The sequence below is a fragment of the Lolium rigidum genome, chromosome 1 (assembly GCF_022539505.1).
Source record: "Lolium rigidum isolate FL_2022 chromosome 1, APGP_CSIRO_Lrig_0.1, whole genome shotgun sequence".
In the NCBI taxonomy this organism is placed as follows: domain Eukaryota; kingdom Viridiplantae; phylum Streptophyta; class Magnoliopsida; order Poales; family Poaceae; genus Lolium; species Lolium rigidum.
The window spans coordinates 63,296,222-63,320,252 of NC_061508.1; the positions used below are offsets into that span (position 1 = coordinate 63,296,222).

General features: G+C 46.0%; 2 protein-coding genes across 2 annotated transcripts; both read right to left on the reverse strand.

Moving 5' to 3' along the window:
- Window positions 1-8,831: 8,831 nt before the first annotated feature.
- On the reverse strand, window positions 8,832-14,564 carry LOC124708880 (probable glucomannan 4-beta-mannosyltransferase 3). The gene is made up of 9 exons (XM_047240520.1): window positions 14,202-14,564; window positions 13,941-14,039; window positions 11,507-11,759; window positions 10,741-10,851; window positions 10,535-10,671; window positions 10,142-10,255; window positions 9,626-9,825; window positions 9,358-9,552; window positions 8,832-9,247 (listed from the first exon to the last, which is right to left on the reverse strand). The coding sequence occupies exons 1-9, from the start codon at window positions 14,562-14,564 to the stop codon at window positions 9,091-9,093; spliced, it is 1,629 nt and encodes a 542-aa protein (XP_047096476.1). The 3' UTR covers window positions 8,832-9,090.
- Window positions 14,565-16,356: 1,792 nt separating this feature from the next.
- Window positions 16,357-21,990, reverse strand: LOC124674370 (soluble starch synthase 2-3, chloroplastic/amyloplastic-like). The gene is made up of 8 exons (XM_047210416.1): window positions 21,745-21,990; window positions 20,964-21,630; window positions 20,804-20,868; window positions 19,676-19,753; window positions 19,473-19,583; window positions 19,333-19,377; window positions 18,716-18,889; window positions 16,357-17,545 (listed from the first exon to the last, which is right to left on the reverse strand). The coding sequence occupies exons 1-8, from the start codon at window positions 21,988-21,990 to the stop codon at window positions 16,589-16,591; spliced, it is 2,343 nt and encodes a 780-aa protein (XP_047066372.1). The 3' UTR covers window positions 16,357-16,588.
- Window positions 21,991-24,031: the final 2,041 nt, after the last annotated feature.

A 24,031-nucleotide genomic window follows, 5' to 3' on the forward strand; every position in this document is an offset into this window, starting at 1 on the left:
TTCAAAACACATTTAAGCCTAACATGCTTCCTATGCATAGGAATCTTGTAAATAAACAAGTTCATCAAGAGCAAAGTAACAAGCATAGGAAGATAGAACAAGTGTAGCTTCAAAAATTTCAGCACATAGAGAGGCATTTTAGTAACATGAAAATTTCTACAACCATATTTTCCTCTCTCATAATAATGTCCAGTAGCATCATGAGCAAACTCAACAATATAAGTATCACATAAAGCATTCTTATCATGAGTCTCATGCATAAAATAATTACTCTCCACATAAGTATTCTCAATTTTATTAGTAATAGTGGGAGCAAATTCAACAAAGTAGCTATCATCAAATATAGGAGGCATATTGTAATCATAATCAAATTTATCCTCCATAACAGACGGTACTAAAAGACCAATATCATTATAATCATCATAAATAGGAGGCAAAGTATCGTCAAAGTAAATTTTCTCTTCAATGCTTGGGGGACTAAAAATATCATGCTCATCAAAGCCAGCTTCCCCAAGCTTAGAATTTTCCATATCATTAGCAACAATGGTGTTCAAAGCGTTCATACTAATATGTTCCATAGGTTTTTTAATTTTCGCATCAAACCATCCATGTCTTAAATCAGGAAATAGAATAAGAAGCTCATTGTTGTCCATTATGCCTAACTAGTGTAAACAAGAAACAAAAAGATGCAATTGCAGGATCTAAAGGAAATAGCTTCGAGCACACACACAACGGCAACATAAAAGTACTTTACCTGGGACCGGAGTATGAGTGCCTTTTACCTTTCCTCCCCGGCAACGGCGCCAGAAAATAGCTTGATGTCTACGGGTGCTTCTATTCTTGTAGACAGTGTTGGGCCTCCAAGAGCGAGAGGTTTGTAGAACAGCGGCAAGTTTCCCTTAAGTGGATCACCCAAGGTTTATCGAACTCGGGGAGGAAGAGATCAAAGATATCCCTCTCATGCAACCCCGCAACCACAAAGCAAGAAGTCTCTTGTGTCCCCAACACACCTAATAGGTGCACTAGTTCGGCGAAGAGATAGTGAAATACAGGTGGTATGAATAAGTATGAGCAGTGGCAACGGCACCGGAAAAGTGCTTTGCCCAGGACAAGAAACAAGCGTAGTAACGCAGCAGTAGTAACGCAGATAAAAACCAGTAAACAAGCAGCGATAGCAGTATTTAGGAACAAGGCCTAGGGATTAGACTTTCACTAGTGGACACTCTCAACTTTGATCACATAACAGAATAGATAAATGCATACTCTACACTCTCTTGTTGGATGATGAACACCACTAACTGTGTAGGATTACACGAACCCTCAATGCCGGAGTTAACAAGCTCCACAATATTCAATGTTCATATTTAAATAACCTTAGAGTGCATGACAGATCAACATAACCAAACCAAGTACTAACATAGCATGCACACTCGTCACCTTCACACTACGAAAGGAGGCATAGATCACATCAATACCATCATAGCAATAGTTAACTTCATAATCTACAAGAGATCACAATCATAGCCTACGCCAAGTACTACACGATGCACACACTGTCACCATTACACCGTGCGGGAGGAATAAACTACTTTAATAACATCACTAGAGTAGCACATGGATAAATTGTGATACAAAACACATTGCAATCATAAAGGGATATAAATAAGCACTTCACTATGCCATTCATAACGGTGAATAAGTATTCCGTGAAATATAGCCTAAGAGACCCACACGGTGCACACACTGTCACCTTTACACACGTGGGACAAGGAGTCTCCGGAGATCACATAAGTAAAACCCACTTGACTAGCATAATGACATCTAGATTACAAGCATCATCATATGAATCTCAATCATGTAGGGCAGCTCATGAGATTATTGTATTGAAGCACATAGGAGAGAGATTAACCACATAGCTACCGGTACAGCCCCGAGCCTCGATGGAGAACTACTCCCTCCTCATGGGAGACAGCAGCGTTGATGGAGATGGCGGTGGTGTCGATGGAGGAGCCTTCCGGGGGCACTTCCCCATCCCGGCGGCGTGCCGGAACAGAGACTCCTGTCCCCCAGATCTTGGCTTCGCGATGGCGGCGGCTCTGGAAGGTTTCTCGTACCGTGGCTTTTCCGTCTCGAGGTTTTAGGTCGAGGGGGCTTAAATAGGCGAAGAGGCGGCGTCAGAAGGTCAACGAGGCGGTGACACGCTAGGGTGGCGCGCCCCCCCCTAGGCCGCGCCGGGCTATCGTCTGGGGGCCCAGTGGCCCCCCTCTGGTGACTCTCGGGTGTTCTGGAAGCTTCGTGGAAAAATAGGATGCTGGGCCTTGATTTCGTCCGATTCCGAGAATATTTCCTTACTAGGATTTCTGGAACCAAAAACAGCAGAAAACAGGAACTAGCCCTTCGGCATCTCGTCAATAGGTTAGTTCCGGAAAACGCATAATAATGTCATATAATGTGCATAAAACATGTAGATATCATCAATAATGTGGCATGGAACATAAGAAATTATCGATACGTCGGAGACGTATCAAGTACCGAGTTTTCCGAGTCTCGTAAACATTCTTTACTTCATCGGTTTCAGTTTCTGCAGGTGGGTCACCTAGCAGTGCATCGAGCACATATTGCAGGTTTCCACCAGCGAGGAAAATCCTCACATGACAGAACCAGTCGGTGAAGTTTCTACCGTTGCTCTTAAGCTTTTCTTTCTCTAGGAACTGGTTAAAATTTATTGATGGGGACGCCATGATCTACAACATATATTTGCAATAGTTTAGACTAAGTTTATGACAAATTGAGTTCAAATTTTAATTCAAAAAAATTAAAAACTAGGTGAACTCCCACTCAAAACAATATCCCTCGCATTGTCTTAGTGATCACACGAACCAAATCCACTACACCAAGCCCGATCATCACGAGACAAGATGTAACTCCAATGGCGAACACTCAAAGTGTTCATCATATAAATCATATGATTCATGCTCTACCTTTCGGTATCCCGTGTTCCGAGACCATGTCTGTACATGCTAGTCTCGTCAAGGCAACCTTAGTATCCGCGTGTGCAAATCTGGCTTGCACCCGTTGTATGCACATGTTGAATCTATCACACCCGATCATCACGAGATGCTTCGAAACGACAAGTCTTGGCAACGGTGCTACTAAGGATGAACACTTTATTATCTTGATATTTTAGTGAAAGGGATCATCTTATAATGCTACCGTTGCGATCTAAGCAAAATAAGATGCATAAAAGGATTAACATCACATGCAATTCATATGTGATATGATATGGCCCCTTTGTCTTTGCGCCTTTGATCTTCATCTCCAAAGCACGGACATGATCTCCATCATCGTCGGCGTATCGTCAAGGTCAATGGCGCCGTCTTCATGATTGTTCTCCCATGTAGCAACTATTACAACTTCTTTGAAATACTACTCAACATGAAATTTAAAGACAACCATAAGGCTCCTGTCGATTGCCACAATACAATAATGATCATCTCATTCATATTCATCATCACATTATGGCCATATCACATCACCAAACCCTGCAAAAACAAGTTAGACGTCTCTAATTTGGTTTGCATATTTTACGTGGTTTAGGGTTTTCGATTAAGATCCAATCTACCTACGAACATGAACCACAACGGTGATACTAGTGTTGTCAATAGAAGAGTAAATTGAATCTTCACTATAGTAGGAGAGACAGACACCCGCAAAGCCACTTATGCAATACAAGTTGCATGTCGAGCGTGGAGCAAATCTCATGAACGCGGTCATGTAAAGTTAGCCCGAGCCGCTTCATCCCACCATGCCACAAAAATGCAAAGTACTCAAACTAAAGACAACAAAGCATCAATGCCCACAAAACAATTGTGTTCTACTCGTGCAACCAATCTATGCATAGACACGGCTCTGATACCACTGATGGGATTCGTAGCATAGAAAACAAAAAATTTCCTACCGCGAGAACGAAATCCAAGCCAAGATGCAATCTAGTAGACGGTAGCAACGAGGGGATAACGAGACTAACCCTTGAAGATTTCCAAAGCCTACGAGATTAGATCTCGTTGTTACAGAAGATGATTACTTGCCGCTTTCAAAAGCGCGTAGAAGATCTTGACGGTGCCACAATCGGGCAGCACCTCCGTACTCGGTCACACGTTCGGTGTTGATGAAGACGTCCTTCTCCCCGTTCCAGCGGGCAGTAGAAGTAGTAGATCCTCCTCGGAATCCCGGCGAAGACGACGGCGTGGTGGCGGTGGTGGTGGAGATCTCCGGCAGGGCTTCGCCAAAGCGTATGCGGGAGAGGTGGAGGAGGAGAGGCGGCTAGGGTTTGGGGAGAGGGGGGCGCCGGCCACTATAGGGGGTGGCCAAGGCTTTGGTGTGGCCAGCCCCCTCCCCTTGCTCCTCATTATATAGGTGGAACCCCCAAGTGTTGGACTACAAGTCTTCGAATAAGACCCCAACCCAAAAACTTCCATATGGTGGGAAACCTACCCAAGGAGGGACTCCCACTCAAGGTGGGATTCCCACCTTCCCTTGGAAGGGGGTGGCCGGCCACCATGGGGGAGTCCACCTGGGACTCCTCCCCCTTAGGGTTGGCCGGCCATAGTGATTTCTTCCGGACTTTTCTAGAACCTTCTAGAACCTTCCATAAATGCACCGGATCATTTTCAAACTTATAAAATGACTTCCTATATATGAATCTTATTCTCCGGACCATTCCAGAACTCCTCGTGATGTCCTGGATCCCATCCGAGACTCCGAACAAAACTTCGAACTCCATTCCATATTCCATATCTACTTAAACGACATCAAACCTTAAGTGTGTCACCCTACGGTTCGCGAAGTATGTAGACATGGTTTGAGACCTCTCTCCAACCAATAACCAATAGCGGGATCTGGAGATCCATAATGGCTCCCACATATTCAACGATGACTTAGTGGTCGAATGAACCATTCACATACGATACCGATTCCCTTTGTCACGCGATATTTTACTTGTCCGAGGTTTGATCATCGGTATCTCAATACCTTGTTCAACCTCGTCTCCTGACAAGTACTCTTTACTCGTACCGTGGTATGTGGTCTCTTATGAACCATTCATATGCTTGCAAGCTAATTAGACGACATTCCACCGAGAGGGCCCAGAGTATATCTATCCGTCATCGGGATGGACAAATCCCATCGTTGATCCATATGCCTCAACTCATACTTTCCGAATACTTAATCCCACCTTTATAACCACCCATTTACGCAGATGGCGTTTGATGTAATCAAAGTACCTTTCCGGTATAAGTGATTTACATGATCTCATGGTCGAAGGACTAGGTAACTATGTATCGAAAGCTTATAGCAAATAACTTAATAACGTGATCTTATGCTACGCTTAATTGGGTGTGTCCATTACATCATTCACATAATGACATAACCTTGTTATTAATAACATCCAATGTTCATGATCATGAAACTATGATCATCTACTAATCAACAAGCTTGTTATACAAGAGGCTTACTAGGGACTCCTTGTTGTTTACATAACACACATGTATCAATGTTTCCGGAAATTCAATTCGGCTCCCGGGTGCATATGCTCCCTCTATCAAAAAGTTATATTTCGAAATGTCGAAAAATTTTGACAAAAAATTCTACATGTACATCTCCACAATATACATACGTTCGTCAAGTTTCGCGAGGAACCAATATGTTTTGTGGTATGTGTAAAAAAGAGAAAATTTATCTCCTGGAAAGCCTTATTTTCAGCATTAAATTTTGTCTTTTTTACACACGTCACACGACAAGTCGGATTTTTATGAAACAACTTTGTGAGCGCGTAGCACGTGAAGATGTACGTTCAAATTTTTCGTTTCAATTTTTTAAAATTTCAAAATGTATGTAACATGCATTTCAAAATAAAGGGAGCATATGCTCACATGTGCCAAAACACCATTCCCGTTTCGGTTAATACAATTATAGCATGATATATAAACATTTATCATAAACACAAAGATATATAATAACCACTTTATTATTGCCTCTTGGGCATATCTCCAACAGTGCACTGGTAGGGTCATCTCGACTTACCTTGTGATTGTACCACCTGGCGCCAGGGGGACCCCAGGTGGCAGGTCCATCTGACCGAGGTTTAGATGGCACAAAATGTTGTAAACACTAACAATCAACCAGTTTCAGTAAGCTATAAGAAAATGTCTTTGGGGTCAGCTTTATATTCTCTCTATTGCACTGCTGTCATACTCTATAAATAAATCTTAGTTAGCTCTAATTAGTGAAGGATTTACTGTTTTTCATTCGGGTCAGCTGACCCCCAATGCACGTAAGGCAGCTCCGTCCCTAGGTACATGCTTAATGCCCCTCAGCGAGCCATGATATTACACTCTCTTCTTCCTACATGATGGGCTGGTTCAGTTAAAGTTGTTTTTCTCGTGTTGGTTCCATACACATGTCAAGTACAGGGATGAGTTTCCAGGTTTAAAAAGAAATTGTCATGTTAGAGTTCTCATACGATGCCATGTAAATAATTTTTTTTCCCTGTGTTTGGTGCTTTGTCACTTATTGCAGCAAGGAAAAACTCAAATATCGCAAGTAACATGTAAATGATAAATAGACCACCTAATGTAAGAATAAATATCAACAAACTGAATTCCATTAACTCAAGCAGCTATGGCTGTATATAATTCAAATAAGAGGACATAGGCCTGGACGCTTGGTATCCTCTCTTTATAGTTAACCACAGGGATGACCCGGACTTGTGCTCTTGATTGAGCACACCATGGTGAGACGGTGGCTGATTGTGCGGCACTGCACGATAAGCAACTCAAACAATGATCAAAGGATGACCCGGACTTTTGGCTCACAGCCACGCTTCTCCCCCATATCTACACGTCCATTAGCTGCTTTGTGATCCGTGGATAAGGTAACATTTATTTTTCTTAAATATTCATTTAAGGGATACATGGGCATTTACTACAGAATACAGAAGTAATACGCATTTATTGGGCCAAAGTCATCGTCAGCGGAACAGATCGGGACATGAACACAGCTGTGGCTGCCGGTGATTTTGCAGAAGGCGATTGAATGCGTCTGCGCTGTGGTTAAATAATTCGAGGGGAAAGATGACTGTAGCATCGTCTTCAACCTCTAGGCCTGTGAAGACAACCACTAACTTTCCATCATCAGTTCATCACTGAATAGCTTGGAATATGCGTGACAAATCCCGAGCTAAATTCAAGATATCAATAGGATACAGTACAAAACAATCCCGAGCTAAATACAGGATATCAATAGGATACAAAACAAAACGGGTGAAATTTATACGCATATCTGTTTTTATCTGTAAAATGGCATCTGAATTCTTGTGGATAAAATGTCAAATCCTAGTACCATTCTAGATTCAGAGCCAGCTTTACATAATGATGTTTTCTTGAGCCACATGAGCAGATGTGATGACTGATATAGATTGTCCCTCCTTGGACTGGGACATGATGGAAATGAGTGGGAAAGAAAAACACGATGCGAGGACAAGAATTGAGGAAATTTGGTGAAGCTGAACAGTACTGGTTGGAGTAGACGTAGACCATATACCCGCTGGCATCACTCCTCGTATTTGCTTGAATGGGGAGAGGTTGTGAAGGAGGGGATTTGTGGATAGAGAAGATGAACAGTTCATGTTGCTGGCAAGTTCGCATCTGGAGGCATCGTGGCTACCGGCGACGTCACATTGTGGGTCCCCCATTTTCTGGAGTGAATGAAGATGTATGTGAATACAACTTAGAGATGAAAAACAATACATTAAATGTCTTGGGAGTACTAAGAACAAACGGACCAAGATGACAAAGGGAGGGTGAGATTTGGGGTGGGAGTATGAGCAGGTTCTCCAATGTATTTTCGACCACAGGGAGTGTTTTACTATAAGCAAGTTGCAGTTCATTAAAGTGCCGATGCCAATGGACTTTGAGAGCAGGTGCTTGGTGAGCACCCGTATCTACCCCGTGTATACTGCATCAAGATCCGTGCAAATTCTTTTTGTTCCCCTTTCAAACGATTTCTTATTTTTGTATCTCTCACACCACATATTGTTTGAACTCAAAAATTTGCAGATCACTTAAACATAATAATTGGAATGTGGGATAAATATTTTGGATTTTTTATGTCATTATCTATATATGTATTTTAAAAATTTATTTTGAATTTTAAATAATTTAAACTTTAAATTTGCACAAAAAAATTCCGAACTATTTTTCCTCCATTCTATTTGTTATTTTTGAGTGACCTGCAAAAAAATCAAATCGAAATATTACACAATTTGGAAGATACAAAAAAGACAAAGTTGAAAAATGTGCAGGTGCGCAGAGCGCACCTGCTCCACCCTATGCTATCCTGTTAAACTGCTCATGCAAATTGATTCTTCAACCTGTCATATGTTCTAAATTCCTTCTATTTGTGTTAGTATGCATAGAATTCAGGCAGTTAAGTGAGCAGTATAGTATAGATCAACATTGCTGATGATAGTTGCAATTTGACTCACCTCTGCATCTTCCTTTGTAAAGAAACAGGGGAGAGCTTTTCTCTTCACCATCTAAAAAAATAATTATAAGATCCAATCGTCATATTACAAAAGTGTAGATGTTAAATTGCACCCAAATCGTTACATTTATTTCCCAAGTCATGCAAATAAATTACTTAGCTTGGTAGGATCATCATATATAGAGTTGAGTTAAGGGACAAGAATAGCATCAATACCGGGGAGATCCACAGTTCACGAGAAATTCAGGAGGAACTAGGAAAAAGGTAAGGAAAATATTCATAATCCAAAATGGTGTAGACAGCACAATCATAGTTAATGTATGAAGAATAATACAACAGTGGAACGTGGTTACATGGGAATTACATTGTAGATAAGTGGAAATTACAATAGCAGGGGAACCTGTTTCTAAAAAGACAGGCACCCTATCCTTGACAGTATTCACGGCAATGAAATAAGGTTATTACATCAAAAAGTATCCCTGATGAATGAGGTTGTCACATCATGTGTGTAGTGAATAGTTCCTTTTCTTGGATCAGTTACTATGGCTGCTATGAGTTGGATGTTCCACAGAAACCAGTGCCAACAATGAGAAATGTTATAGCCTGTAGATATATGTAGATGAAATATAGGTCAGGTCCGTGCACCAAGTTGTAGGTTGCACAAGTGAAAAGAAACATGGCGAACAGAACTTCCGACATGGTCCATCTGCAAGAGCATGAAAATAGTTCAGATTCCAGAACTTCTAGGTTCAGTTCAACATAACATTTTCGACATCCAAGACCCTAGGGAGATTCATAGGTTCAGTCATCTTTTACCTGCCCCAAAACCTGTAGCAAGGCCTTTCGAGTATCTGAGGTACAGGCTCTGTTTTGCTTGAATTGCCAAGCTTCTCCGTGACCACCCATTCATTTACGCTTCTGAGCTCCAGCAAACCAATAAATGTCGCCTTTGTTCGGTGAAATGACATGACATTCTCATAGAGGATCCAGAATGGTATGAAGTGGATAGAACTGCAAGGACAGCAGTAGTTAGGAACCAGCATATCATATCTGCCACTAATTTGTTGTACTAATTAATGAATACCTTGGATTTCTAATGGCGTATAGAAGGGTTATTGTTGTTGGAATATAGACCACCCCCCATGCAGGAATTGTGACCTCAGGAATTAGCACCGATAGTGGGATCACTACACAGTACAGCATGAAAGGTACCACATGAGCAACAACCTTCCTCACAAAGAAGAAGCTGTATAGCAAATAAAGCTTCCTCCAAAATGACACTTCCTGCTCCAGGATTTAGAGGTTGTCAGATAAACATCACACAAGAAACAAACAGTAATGAAGCATATGATCATATTATGCACACAAACCAGTGCATGAATCATTTGAAGAAATACAACTAATGCTCATGCATATGCGAGGTGAGCTTGTAATAAGATTATGGCTGTATGCATCGATGATGCAGAGACCAGGGGTAATGAAAAACTTTAATTGTCCAAAAATGCATATGAGAGCAAAAAATATTACCTACCATCAAACGCATATCATTACTACCTTTCTCATTCATGCAAAGACTACTAGACTGTAATAGCAGAGTTACCTTAGTAAGCAATATTTCTTTTCCCGTCTTGCGGAACAAATTTGATGCCCCACATGTCCAACGGTGTTGTTGGCGACGATATGCCTTAAGACTGCTTGGTAGTTCACTTTTTACCTGTCCAGTAATAATTTCCTTGCGGGTTACATCACTTGCAAAAATAAGATTGTCAATGAGGCTGGTTGACGGAAAAAAATAGATTTTCAACTGCTAAAAAAAGGAGGTATCATTTTTGACAATTTGAATCCCAGTAAGGAAACCACCATTCTCCTCTTACGGTTACAAATTGTTCGTATAAATTGTTAAGTACTTCCTTAATGTAGAAACTCAAAAACAATGTAGTTGTAACAAAATAACTCAATCCATATGAGTACATTGGTGCCATATCCATCCTACCTTAACATCGCCAACATAGACAAATTTCCATCCTTTCAGGCCTGCTCTGACTGCCAAATCCATGTCTTCAACTGTGGTTCGATCATCCCAGCCCCCAGCTTCCTTGATGGCAGAAATTCTCCAGACACCAGCAGTTCCTGAAGTTAAATAGGTTAATTCAGGGCTATGAATGGGTTGACTCTCAAAGAGAGATGTGTCTGTCATACCATTAAAACCAAAGAAGGCAAAGGTCGATGAGCCTGCTTCCTGCTCTACTTTAAAGTGATAATCTAGTGTCATCTTTTGTATCCTTGTCATCAGGCATTCATTAGGATTAACTGCAAAACCGTCCCGAAATGCCAGTCAGCAAGTTCCTGTCAATTCGAACAACAGATGCATCAGACCGATAAAGCCTACTAAGTTGAGCGGTGGTAAACTTTTTGCGCACCATGAACATGCTTAATTGAACTAGTTTTTACAGTTCCCTTCCAAGAAAAGAGAAGATATATAACGCTATCTGTTGTCCTCCAGTTCGGCGGTTCTCGTTGTTGGTCTTACATAACATGCTCATTAGGTCGTGGTGTTCACTCCTTTGCTCTAATTTTTCTTTAATCAGATAAGATTGATGCTATCTCAATTGCTACAAGTAGGCACTTAAGTAGCTGACTAATTTGCTAGTTTTTATTAAGCAAGTGGGGTCCCCTGATCTTTAGATTCACAGGTTGACATCTCCCCGGTTCCATTTATAGAATAAACGAAACCACAGAGTTCAGATCATCCAAGTAAAAACAAAGAGCATCAACTAGAGTTTTTAACTGGAAACTACCACCCACAGGAGGGGTACCATGACACTGAACTTAGACCAACAGCTCAGCGCCTCAAGTAGCTACACAGTTCAGAATAAATACATGCTAGTAGGTTAGCATATCAGAGAATAGTAAACTAACAAAATGAATTCATAACCATGTAAACCTAACTGCTTTTTAGGCTTACCGAATTCCCAGCGTGCTTGAACAAGAGCAATTTGTGGATTGCGCGCAAGATATGGGATGGTTCTGATGAGGAAGTCGGCTTCTGGTTGGAAATCGGCATCAAATACAGCGAGGAAATCACATTGTTGGACATAAGCATGCAGCATCCCCTCTTTCAATGCACCAGCCTTGTATCCTTTGCGATTGTTTCTCACCTCATACTTTACATTCTTGCCTTTCTTAGTCCAAAGCTCGCATTCCAGCTCCACGAGATCCTAGTCAAAGCATAGCACATAAATGATTCTCAACGGCTTAACTCAATACTAGGTCTGAACTCTGAACAATTATTACACTAAACCAGGACCCAAAAAAACCCGCGACATCAACCCTTATGTAAGCCCCCTCTTGTCATTATCTTGTTCACTTTCGGTTCCGGCCATGATGTAACTTAAGTTACTGATGCCACCGTTGTTTAGTTTCATTTTTGCCCAGGAATAGCACTATCTAAACTGACAACACACTATTCGATCAATTCTACTCTACTAGTTGCCAAACGCTTAAATCTTTTCAGAAGTTACAGATGACACCCCTGAACAACTTGAGCAAATACTGAACATTTCCGGCACTTTATCAGACTGATTTTGCACTAGTCTACTGAATATCAGGGAGAGAAAACAGCTAAATAAATGCTGCAACCTTTTTTTTTTGACAACACGCAACGTTGTGATATGGTAATGCCAAAAGTATTGTCATGTAACTTGAGTGCTAAGCGAGATGGGCAATTTAATAGCGGAATTGCTCCACACACGACAATGCACGTACGATCTTTGTCCGACAATGGTTTTTCACAGTGCTAATTTTTCATTGGGTCCACCACCACCTTCTTCAGCATCAATAGATCTATCAAGGCTGATAAGGGTATCTCCAGCAGCGCGACACATTTTAGCGTCCGCGCGCGTCAGTTTGCGTCAGTCGAAATGGTCGAAATCGACCGCGCGTCCGTTTGCATCGGGGTGGCCCAGCGGCACGACGCATTTTTTTGGGCCGGATCATTTTTTTAATACATGAAACATAATTTACATAGTTAAAACATGAAAAAAAACCTAATACTGCTGCTCTTTGTTACTGTCGAGCACGATGAGCTCCGGTATCACCCACGCCCAGTTGCCATCCGGGGGAGCGTACGCCGGGCGCGCCGGCGGTGCTGGAGGTGGAGGAGGCGCCCAGGGCTGCGGCGGTGGAGGCGCCCAGAGTTGCGGCTGTGGCGGCGGCGGAGGCGCCCAGGGGTATGGTTGTGGCGGCGGTGGAGGAGGCGCCCAGGGTTGCGGCTGTGGCGGCGGAGACTATTTCCGCGTATACTATCGAATGCAAACGGACACGCGTGGTCATTTTTAAAGCATCTCCGCCGACGCGCCCCATAGCGGCCCCGATAGCGTTTTGAGCGAAAATGGACTCACACCGGTGCGCCATAAAAGGCGTCGGCTAGTTTTCGAGCCCAACAGAAGCGTCGACAACCCCGTGATGGCTCCTTGGTGAAGGGCGCGAATCGGGCACGCCGGCACCTCGCGACACGGCGGTTTTCGCGGGTGGGGGCGCCTTGTCAGCGAGAGGACGCGGCGGTTCGCATCGAAAATGACGCGGGGAGGTTGGTTGTCCGCGTTAATGGCCTCCCGCGCGAAACCCAAGCGGCGACGAGGGCGGCGACTGGCCACGCGGCGTCCACCTTCCTTACCCACGCGCCTTCAATGCGCGTACGCCGCCTCCCTTAAAACCACACCGACGCGCACTTCTCTCTGTTCCCCGCCTTCCAACCCTAGCCGCCACCGTCCAATCGCTGCGCAAACCTCCCACGCACCCACCAACGATGGCGCACAACTTCGTCGATCTCGACGGGCCTTCCGAGCTGCCGACGCCAAAGGAGGAGAAGGCCGACGAGGACGACAGCTGGTCCTGCGGGGCATCCAACGACGACGGCGACGACCTGGACTTTAGCGCCTTCAACTCCCAACGCCGCTAGATGTTTTTTTAGTTTTTAAGTTTAAATTCGCGTTAAATTTGTATAAATTTCGTTCGAACTTAGTATGAATATCGTGTTCAGAATTTAATTTAACTTTCTAAATCTATCGGGACCGCCGATTTGGGGGCACCGGTGTGGGAGCAGCACCTCCAAATAGAGTGTACTCTGCTGGCGCCTCCATACAGCAGTGTCGGCGCCCCTTCCGGCGCCTATTTAGAAACCACCGGTGGAGATGCATCTGAAATACGTTGAACTGCTGGAGATGCCCTCGGAGTCAAACGAAGGAAAAATGCAGATGAGGAAGATGGATTTTGTCTTGGGCTATGAGGTTTCGATTTGTCCTGGCCTGTATTTTCGAGTAGACACACATGGTCGCCCAGATCGTACGCATATCGGACGTAAAACGTCGTGTGTATAGCAGCGCTCATTTAATAGTTACCTTGACCGTTGGATCCGTGGAATCGTCCAGAACCTGTACGATGATCCTATCCGACGGCCAGGACAGCCCGCACGCTGCCCCAATCGAGAGCTTGTACACCTGCACCTCAACGGAGGCAAATCGAGGGATGCGTCAAGCTATGAAAAATCAAGATGTAACGAATATACGCACACGTACATACAGTATACAGACATAAACATGCAGTTTAATAATTACATGGGAATTACTGAAAATAACATGCGCAAAATGCGCTCGTCGTACCTCCCTCTCGTTGTACATGGGGATTTGGACGAGCACCATGGGGTAGCCGAGGAGGCCGCTCTCCTCGTCCTCGCCGTCCTTGGCGCCGAGCGGTTCCGCCCGGTACCGGCGCTCGGGCCGGCGCCGCGCGAGGCTGGCGGCGGCCATGAACAGGGCCTCGGCGAGCAGCATGGCTGACATGGCGAGGCACGCCCCCGATGCCGCCGCGAGCGCTGGCGCCACGATCCCGGCGCGCACCGCGTCCCACGCGCCCAGCAGCTCGGTAAGAGCGCCGGCCGACGCGGTCCACCGCCGCAGCAGCAGAAGCAGAGACCGGTCGAGCAGCTCCCCCGCCGCTGCAGAGGCGGGCCCCTCGCCGGCCATGCCCACTGGCGCCTCGGCTTTTCCTGTGCTGCGACGCCTCCTTTTTGGCTTTTCGAGGCTCCCTTTTGCGCGCGTCGGCTCGGAACCGGCGCTTTTGTGCGGAGTTCCCGAGCAGAGGAGGGTACGGTTACGTACGACGTCCCAGTCTATCACTATGACATGTGGGGTCTTGGCTCTCTCGGTCCGTTAGTCAGTGAGAGATGTCCGCAGCAGCAAACTTTGTACTCGGATCGCCGCGCGCCAGTATGGAGGTCGCACTCGTAGCCGAGGGAAAGATGACAAAACGAGGTGGGCGTGGACGTCGAGGTCGGCGTTTAATTTCTTGGTTGTTTCGCCGTTGTGGCTGGTGGACGGTGGTGGCCGCCGGCACCGGCCACCAGTACAGGCGGCCAAGCACGGACGGGGTGGTTGCGCCCGCACAAGCACGACGAGAGCTTTTGGTGCTCCCAGTTGGATGCATCCCGTCGTGTTGCTCGTGTTGCGCTATTGGACAAGCAATGCTCGCTCTCTCCTTGTGCCACAAAAACAAAGCTCTCTCTCCCGTCTGGTTTATCCATACTAGGGCATGGCCTTTTCCAGCCTAAGGTTCTCTAGCCTAACCCGTAGCAAATAGATTTCCAGTGAAATTGTGATTTTCACAAGGTTATTATTGTGTCTTTGTTAGCGGCTATAGCCGATAGCCACGAATTTTTTGAAGCTATGAAAGGCTATAGCCGGGCTATAGCGGGCTATAGCTATATAGCGGATTCGCTAGATATTGAAAAAAATTGGGCATCATATAGTCATATATATATCAATAATTCACAATAACATAATAACATCTTCACATAGGAGATACACATAATAGTTCACACATAGTTAAATACACAGTTTTGTCCAAATATTACAACATCATTACGTAGTTTAGGACATAGTTATGCCCATAATTACATTACTAGAGTTTGGTGGCTATTTCGCCAAGCAAATGGGCCGGTCGACTGAAATTTTTGGTCCAAAATTTTAGGCCCATTGAGCGAGAAGTTAGCGGCTATGAGGCTAAATTAATGCTAAATAGCCTTAGCCGGGCTATTAGCGGCTATTTCTATTTTAGCCTCTAAAGTCTCTAGCTATAGCCGCAGGCCTCGCGAAAGGCTATAGCCGGGCTATAACCGGCTATAGCCGGCTATTTTAAACAGAGGTACAAACCCTAAAAATCACACGGATGGATTAGCAAGAAACTTTCTTTCAAAACATGCGTTACTTCTAGTCTTTCAGATCGTCCAACCACACAGCTGTGCCACAACTAAGCACAAGCATGAAGCATCCTTTGGGATCACGGGAAGGAATCTACCAAAGCTCCAGCCAAATCATCTGCATTCTCGGGAGGCCTGACCAGTCTTAGATGACCACTTGCCAAAGAGCACTGAAACAAAATGATCCACTATCTCCTTACCACTGAAGTGACATTGATCATTCCTAATCAAATTCTCTTTTGAAGGATGTTATTTCTGAGCATCAAACACACAAAATTTCTGAATTATAAGATAATTTTGATTTTCCAAAGTCTATATGGCAAAGCACTATTAGATCTCAAGTGCAAGTACAAGCCTTTGACAGTAAAACCTCAGGAACCAATCTTCCATTCCACTCTATCTTGTTCATCTTGCAAATGAATTGCATCTACTACCAAGTTTTTCACAGTTGCCCACTGATCTCAAATGCAAGTACTGGCTCTCGGTCTCAGCCTCTTAATAAGAACAACATTGTAACAGAACACAACATAGCAAATTACAATATCAAGTTGACATCCCATACACCTGCATCAGTGAAACGCTTTCTCTACCTCCACCCTACTCAGCTACGAACCAAATCGGGACAGAGTATCAACCACACACCTCAGGTCACCTACACCTCGCGGATGGCTGCGCTTCAATCGTCAAAGATGGCAGGAGATCGGCAAGTCCCTGCGCCAAAGCCTGTCAAGTGCGCGATGCGCATTCCCATGCTCTCATGCGCGCAGGCAGGGTCCGATCAGCTAGCAGAGTTCACCACTGGTACTTGGCCTTGACAAGGACATCCTCGTAGAGCTTCGCGGCGTGTTCCCAGCTGAAGTTCTGCGACATGCCGCGCTCCTGGATCCCCCTCCAGCTCTCCCTGTAGTTCCGGTACGTGTTCAGGCAGTGCCCGAGCGCCTCAATCAGCTTCTGCGCCTCGGCGCGGTCGAACGTCCACCCAAGCCCCGAGTCACCGAAGGGGTCGAACGGCGACACCGTGTCCCGCAGGCCGCCGACGGCGTGCACGACGGGGATGGTGCCGTAGGCCATGGCGTACAGCTGGTTCAGCCCGCACGGCTCGAACCTGGAGGGCATGACGAGCACATCCGCGCCTGCTGTGATCCGGTGCGCCAATGGCACGGAGAACCCGACCCACCCGCGCACCTTGTCATTGTGCTGCCACTCGAAGTGCCGCAGCATGCGCTCCAGGTCATCGCGCCCGGTGCCCAGCATCACCAGCTGCACGTCCTGGCTCACGATCCACGGCATCGCGTCCGCGATGATCTCCACGCCCTTCTGCCCGTCCAGCCGCCCGATGAAGCCGATCAGCGGCACGTCGCCGCGGACCTCTAGGCCCAACTCGCGCTGCAGGGCCTCCTTGCACTGCCGCTTGCCAGCATCCAGAGTCCTCAGGGTGTAGTTGGTGTAGCCGTTCGACTGCAGGTGCATGTCCACTTCGGGGTTCCATTCCTCGTTGTCGATGCCGTTCACGATGCCGTGTATCTTCGAGTCATTCTGCCGTATGATGTCGTGAAGCCCCCAGCCGCCCTCCACCGTCTTCAGCTCCCACAGGTATCCACGGCTGACTGCGACAACCTGGTCTGCCATCTTCACACCGGCGGCGAAGTAGTTGGCGTGTTCACCACCCACTGGGTCGTACAGTTTGAAGTGTTCCAGGTAGTGCTCAGGCAAGTCAGTGTACGGGAATTCAGCTACAGGGCCACGGCCCTACATACAACATCAAGAAACGAAAGTTAGCCCAGAGTTATGAAATGCAATGAAGGAAACCCAAAATTAACGGGAGTAAAGAATTTAGCATGCCACTACTACATAACGTTCATAAGCATCGTGTATGGTTTTGAATTTTAGTTTCAGAAGTACTTCGGCCATAGCTAAATCACTGAATTTTACTTGTTTTAATATCAGTGATTTTCGTGTTCCTTTCAGCCAGAGGACAGCAATGTTTACTTGAATTTGTGAAAAATCTAGCCAAATATTCAAAATTTTGACAATTTTATTTTTTTCGATGAAAGGAACATAGTCCCAGTTTTATTAATGAAACCAGCATCGAATTTTGTCAAAATATGTTTCAGTTGTGTGTATTACTATAATGGCTGAAACATTTTGCAGTGTTCCAGGTAGTGCTCAAGCAAATCGGTGTAGGGGAATTCGGATACAGGGCCACGGCCCTACATACAGCATCAAGAAACAAAAATTAGCCTAGAATAGGAATTATGAAGGAAAGTGAAAACTAATACGTAATTTAGCAGGTCAATGCTACAAAACCTTTGTAAGCCATTGTATATGGTTTTGAATTTTTGTTTTAGAAGTATTTCGGTCATAGATAAATTCACTGAATTTCAATTAATTTTAATTTCAGTGATTTTGGTTTTGTTTCAGCAAAACTAACAAAATTTTCATCTGAATACGATAGAAATCTAACCAAATATTTTGATATTTTTTACAACTTTTTTTTTCGATGAAAGGCGCATAGTCTCAGCTTCACTAATAAAACCAGCTGCATGACAATTTTATGCAGTGATTTTGGTTTTATTTTCAGCCAAAGGACAAAATATTCACATAAATTCGGTAGAAATCCAGCAAAAACATTCAAATTTTTGACAACTTTATGTTTCTCAATGAAAGGAGCATGGTCCCAGTTTCATTAATGAAATCAGCATCATGATAATTTTGTTTTAAATCTGTTTCGATTTGTGTGTACTAGAGGACTATAATGGCTGAAACATTTTGACCCAAGGGTGATTATTCCAGTATCTAGTGAAATGACTCATTTCTCTGAAATTTCGTTGCAACTTCATTGAAAATGAGAACCATATGTAATTACAGTTTCTCGAACAATGTAGTAGTAGAGAAAAATCAAGAGGAGGAAAAAAGAACCTGGTGAGCGATGTTATGTATCACCAGAACCGAGCGAGCATACTGCATCAAGCCATGGTCTCTGTAATATGCTTTCAGATAGACGGGCAGGAGTGCCGTGTGCCAATCATTTGCAATGAACACCAGATTCCCATCACCATAAGGGGCACCGCCGCATGGAACATGCCAAGGAACCTGTAATTTATGGTTGCATATATAGGGAATATTTGGTCATTCACTCGTAAGTTTATCCAATGTATGATATGCCAAATGCGAAAATTATACATTGGGTAAACTTAGGAGTAAATGACCAGGTATTTCCGTCTATGGTAGGTGGAAATGCTATTTCCAGTATCATAGAAGAGTGAATAGTAACATATTTAACAGAACATTATCAATGTGAAAAAGGACCTTCTAAAGAAGCATGTAGTAGAGTAACCAGGATTATCAACATTTTTAATCAACATTGTTAAAGGATTAGCTCAAAAGTTAAAGCACAAACTCTGACCAAATGTGCATTTAGCGTGTCCAGATTTTATTAGTATGCAATTTACAAGATATTATGAATCTGTGTGAAATACCATGCACGTGAATGTATAGTAATATTTGGTTGTCAATGTAATTGGATATATAAATACCTCAACAGCAACCTTGCAGAACAAAATCATGCGCTTCATAATTTCCTGAAAGAATATAGGCAAGGGATATGTCTGTCAGTAAGCCATACCCTGTTCTTAGTTTATCATTGCAATCAAAACTAAACATGTAGAAGAATCACCTGTCTGCTGCCCCCATAAATGTCATGCTGACGGTGTCGGAAGAGAGGAGCGTCAATAAACACAAAATCGACTCCATCGATATATGCATGGAAATAATTCACTTCCAAATCCTGCAGAGCAAGACAAAAATCACTTAAAATAGAATTAGTATGACATTATCAAGCATTCAAATCTTAGCTCCCTTCTGATTTTTTATGCGTACCTGTCCAGCAGCCTTATAGTATTTTCGGATTCCAAGATCGTAGGCTTCTTCATAGTCCCCATACCTTGGCACGACAACCTAACATAGAAAGGACCATTTGTCAATTATCATCAAGTAACAAAAGTTAGGTCATCGAAGTCTATAACCAAGAGCCCCTGATCCTAGATTTTGAATAATATGTGGTATGTGTGATTTTTATCATAATTTCTCTATTAATTTCTAGAGAACAATTGGTTGACTACCCTTCTTTGAGTCAAAAGAGACGAACAAAGATCCCGTAGAAGCTAAACATCTGCTAATACAGTGGACAAAAGCGACATGCAAAACTGATTGCGCACGATCACCACAGAGTGGCAAACATCTCATATAACATCTTGGCTTTGGTAATTCTCTATTCGGAGCCAGATTCATGACATGCAAATATTTCCAATACTATGGCAGATAGGAAATGTTCATCTTTTAACCGTTAATATGGCAAAAATGAAATGTCTCTCTTTCAATCATAAGCATTTCACATTATGAGATGATGTTTCTTTGCATCATATAAGCTCTTATTATACCGATATAAACGACATGTATGATTCAAGACAGCACCTTAATTTTGAGAGAAGAAATGTCCATATCAATAACAAAAATAAATCCTACATCAGTCAGAAAACGAATGAAAATGATCCCTCATGCCGGTCCAAATACAGTTATAGTGGTAAGAATTAACTTAATCCGAATGAGATTAGCACTTGAGAATTTGACATGATACAAACTCTCAAATACTATGTAGGGTTAAGAAATGGAATTGCTAACTAGTGCTACAGTATTTCTTCGCCATAAGAGTACCTGCATTTCTATCTATTAGATTTAGTATAAGGCAAGAGGAGAATGGTGGAGGCTCATATAACTGTGGCTTTATTTATAAAGCGGTGCGAAAGCCTATTTCGAGGAGGTTCATATAACTCAAATTGGATTAGTCTGTAGCGGAAAGCACTTTAATTTCTGTTGCACCTAATAATATTAAGTAGGGCTCTGTTCAGTGAGACCATCACGTTTATACACACAAAAAATCCTCTATCTTGCATTTCACCCAAATATTTGTATGGGAACATATGGACTCGTCATAAAGCCGTGTTTTACCATAACACGATGTCCTCTCCTTGCCAAAGCCTTTGGCAAAGCACCAGCAACATCTCCAAGACCACCTATGCAACACAATGGATATTTTTATGAGTAAATAATAATTCAAGAAAGCTTGTATGAACAAAGTGGAGAGACTGAAGAGTTATAACGCAGATGCCTGTTTTGCACCAGGGAGAACATTCAGCAGAAACGAGGATCACGTTCATGACATTCTCCCCGGCCAAAGGCCCGGAATCGTGATTCTGGTGGTTCTCAAAGGAGCCTGCAGCGTCCGCGGCAGCCCGGCCATCATCCTTGGCCTCCACCGGCTCCTCGAACCCAATGTATTTCTTGAAGTCCCACAGCTCCTGTACGGCGGGTGCAGCGGGTGAGAGGGTCTTTGGCTTGGAAGCCTTTTCCACGATGTCCGCGATCATCTTCTCTGCGGATGCCACATCGCCGACGGTGCTGGGACTTGGAGGAGCAGACACTAGATTTGGCCGGGACGAGGGCGGCGTCTTCTCGGCTGGGAGGATCGGCGCCTTGTTCCTGGCGGGGAGGATCGGCACGGAACCCGGAAGCACGACCTTCGCTGCGCTCGGCAGCGGCGCGGCGACGGTAGATTTGTTCTCGCCGTTCACCGGCACGGCGTTCTGGGTTGGGAGACGTGGCGCCTCCTGCCTCGGTGCTGGCGGGGACAGCCCGCGGACAGGCACGTTTTCACCGTTGGGCAGCACGGCGTTCTGAGTAGTCGGCGCGGGTGGGGAGTCGGCGCCACCTTTGGCGGCGTCGCCGGCGCCGTAGCGATCGACCGTGAGGACGGCCGGATCCCTCCGTTTGGCGACCTGCACGGCACACGCACGCGCGCGCGGTTGTGATTTGTAAAAGTTAACAATAGCGTAAGCTGCGGAAAGGCGAGGATCTCGAGGTGTGCGACTCGTTCGTAAATCGTAACTAACCTTGCCCGCGGCGCCGGCGCGTCTCGCGCGGGGCGCCCCCGCGGCGTCGTCGCCCCTGGCGCCCTTCTTCCCGGCCTCGGCGCGCACCGCCACCGCTCCATCCCGCGTCGACGGCGGCCAGTGCAGCGCCAGCCACCGGTTGGCGTGGAGCGGCGGCGGGGCGCCCACCCTCGCCCGCCTGCGTCTGCCCGGGGACGCGGACGCGAGCGCGAGGAAGGAGGCCGGGGACGAGACCGCCGACGACATGGCGGCCCGGGCCTGGATCGGGGTACGATGCGCGCGGGTGGTATGTTGGTCCGCCCCAGAGCGCAGCAGACGGGGACGCGGTGGCAGTGGAGTAAAATGCAGCAGCGGAGTGGAGTGGAGTGGAGTGGTTTGTGTGTGGGTAAAGTACGGGGCTGGGCCGATGAAATGAGCACGAGGGGTGGTGGCGGGGACGACGACGACGGCGGCGGCGGCACGAGGGAGAGAGGCGTGGCACACGAACGGACGGACGGACGGCCTTGGCGTGCTGGGTTGGCCTTGCCGCGACCCGCGCGGAGCACCAAGGAAAGGAAACAGCCGGCTGCGCACGGGTTGGGGTTGGCTGGCCAGCCGTTTGCCCGTCCGGTCTCCAGCTACGGCAACACACCCAGAGCCCCAGACGCAGGTTGCGTGCTCGCTGACGCCTTGGCCCTACCCTACGCGGGCCCACCTGTCGGTGTCGTTGTTACTCCGTTGGTTCTGGAAAAAGCACCTGCGGTAAAACGGAAACGGCGAGCTCCGAGTCCGAGGGCAGGGGCGTCCGTGGGACCAGCTGTCAGAGGAGCGGCGTGGCAGCAGCGAAGGAACTGATGATGACTGTACATTTGTACTTGTACTGGACCTACCTACCTGGCTGTTGGTTTGTTTGTTTCTTTGTGCATCCATCTGCGATCTCCACCGCGAACGCATTCCGCCACATGCATGCGTGTTGCACCCAGCGAGTAGCTTTGCAGGCTTGTACCCTTGCTGGGGAGTGGGGACACGCTCTGCTTCTTCCTTCTTTGGGTTTGTTGTGGAGATGTGGTTGCAATGCCACGCAACACACAACGGAACGAGCAAAACAAAACATGCTGAGGCCTTATTTAGTGGGTCACCCTATTTTATAAGCACTTATATTCGTTTACGTCGGTTCACAGATATAACAGCGGCCCATGTTTGTTTGCCGGCCGCAGAGGCTCCAACAACATCCTGCAATGGTGGAGTCAGATGTCCGCGTTGCAGTATAAAATAGTGGGTAATGGAAGCCACTGCTGCTAACTGGACATTAATGGCGGTACCATTGTTCCCCCAGCCGTCATTTTCCATTGTGCGCCCCATTAATTACCCCCTCGCGCCGTTTCCCGCCGTGTTCTCTCGCCCCGCCGCACATTTTTCTGCGCAAGCCACCATAGCTCCCCACCCCACCACCCCCACACACATGCACACTATTTGAGCCCAAATTAGCGAGACCACGCTGGAAAGGTATCCTCCTAGCCCCACGATGAGCACTGAGGAGGATTGTTGCCACACCGCCGTCTGCATGGACGACATGCACACGCTGACCACCTCGCGGAGTAGCGTGTCCTCCTTGGGTCCTTCTAAAGAGCGCGAAAACGATCCATTGAAGCCTTGGACGACTCAACATAGTCGAGTTGTCCCTCTAGACGGCGACCTTGGAGGAGCGCACCACCAGTTCATGGCGCCAAAGCGCCACACCTAGCCGGAGCTGGACTCCAACCAAGTGATTGAAGATATCACCGCCAAAGCGCCACACCTAGCCGGAGCTGGACTCCAACCAAGTGATTGAAGATATCACCGAGCAGGTGGCGACAGATGCCACATGCCAGCATGCCTCCCTCCATGCCTGGCTGGAGGCGGAAGAGGCGGCCCCTAGGCATGCTACCTTCATTGTCATGCATGTGGCATCAGAGCGGCTCCGAGAGGATGCAATAGCAAGGGGCCATGGCTGCCAAAATTGGGGCATTCGCCGATGCGGAAGCGACAGCGATCACAGCCGCTCACGAGGGTGGCGTAGCAACGGCACGCCGTGACTTACACCCAGGCCATGCAGAGGTTGGCCGCCGGCAAGAGGATGCGCCAGGCCAACGAAGCCATGCACACGTGGTAGTCAAGGGGCGATAAGGGCTAAGAAAGCTCCGGGGACGAGGCCGGAGGCGTGGTGGCTAGAGAGCGCTAAGGGATCGAGGTGTAGGCCAGCTACGCCGATGCTGGATAGGCCAAAATGTATTTATTTTAATTTAGTTATGTTCAAATATAATGGAAG

Excerpts from the sequence above, each read along its gene's own strand:
- LOC124708880 (XM_047240520.1), bottom strand. The coding sequence starts at position 14,564 with ATGGCCGGCGAGGGGCCCGCCTCTGCAGCGGCGGGGGAGCTGCTCGAC. Across the intron at positions 14,040-14,201 it reads CCATGTACAACGAGAGGGAG|GTGTACAAGCTCTCGATTGG; the intron begins GTACGACGAGCG and ends GTTGAGGTGCAG. Across the intron at positions 10,256-10,534 it reads TCTATGTTGGCGATGTTAAG|GTAAAAAGTGAACTACCAAG; the intron begins GTAGGATGGATA and ends ATTACTGGACAG.
- LOC124674370 (XM_047210416.1), bottom strand. The coding sequence starts at position 21,990 with ATGTCGTCGGCGGTCTCGTCCCCGGCCTCCTTCCTCGCGCTCGCGTCC. Across the intron at positions 18,890-19,332 it reads TCTGCAAGGTTGCTGTTGAG|GTTCCTTGGCATGTTCCATG; the intron begins GTATTTATATAT and ends CATAAATTACAG. Across the intron at positions 17,546-18,715 it reads TACATAACATCGCTCACCAG|GGCCGTGGCCCTGTAGCTGA; the intron begins GTTCTTTTTTCC and ends TGTTGTATGTAG.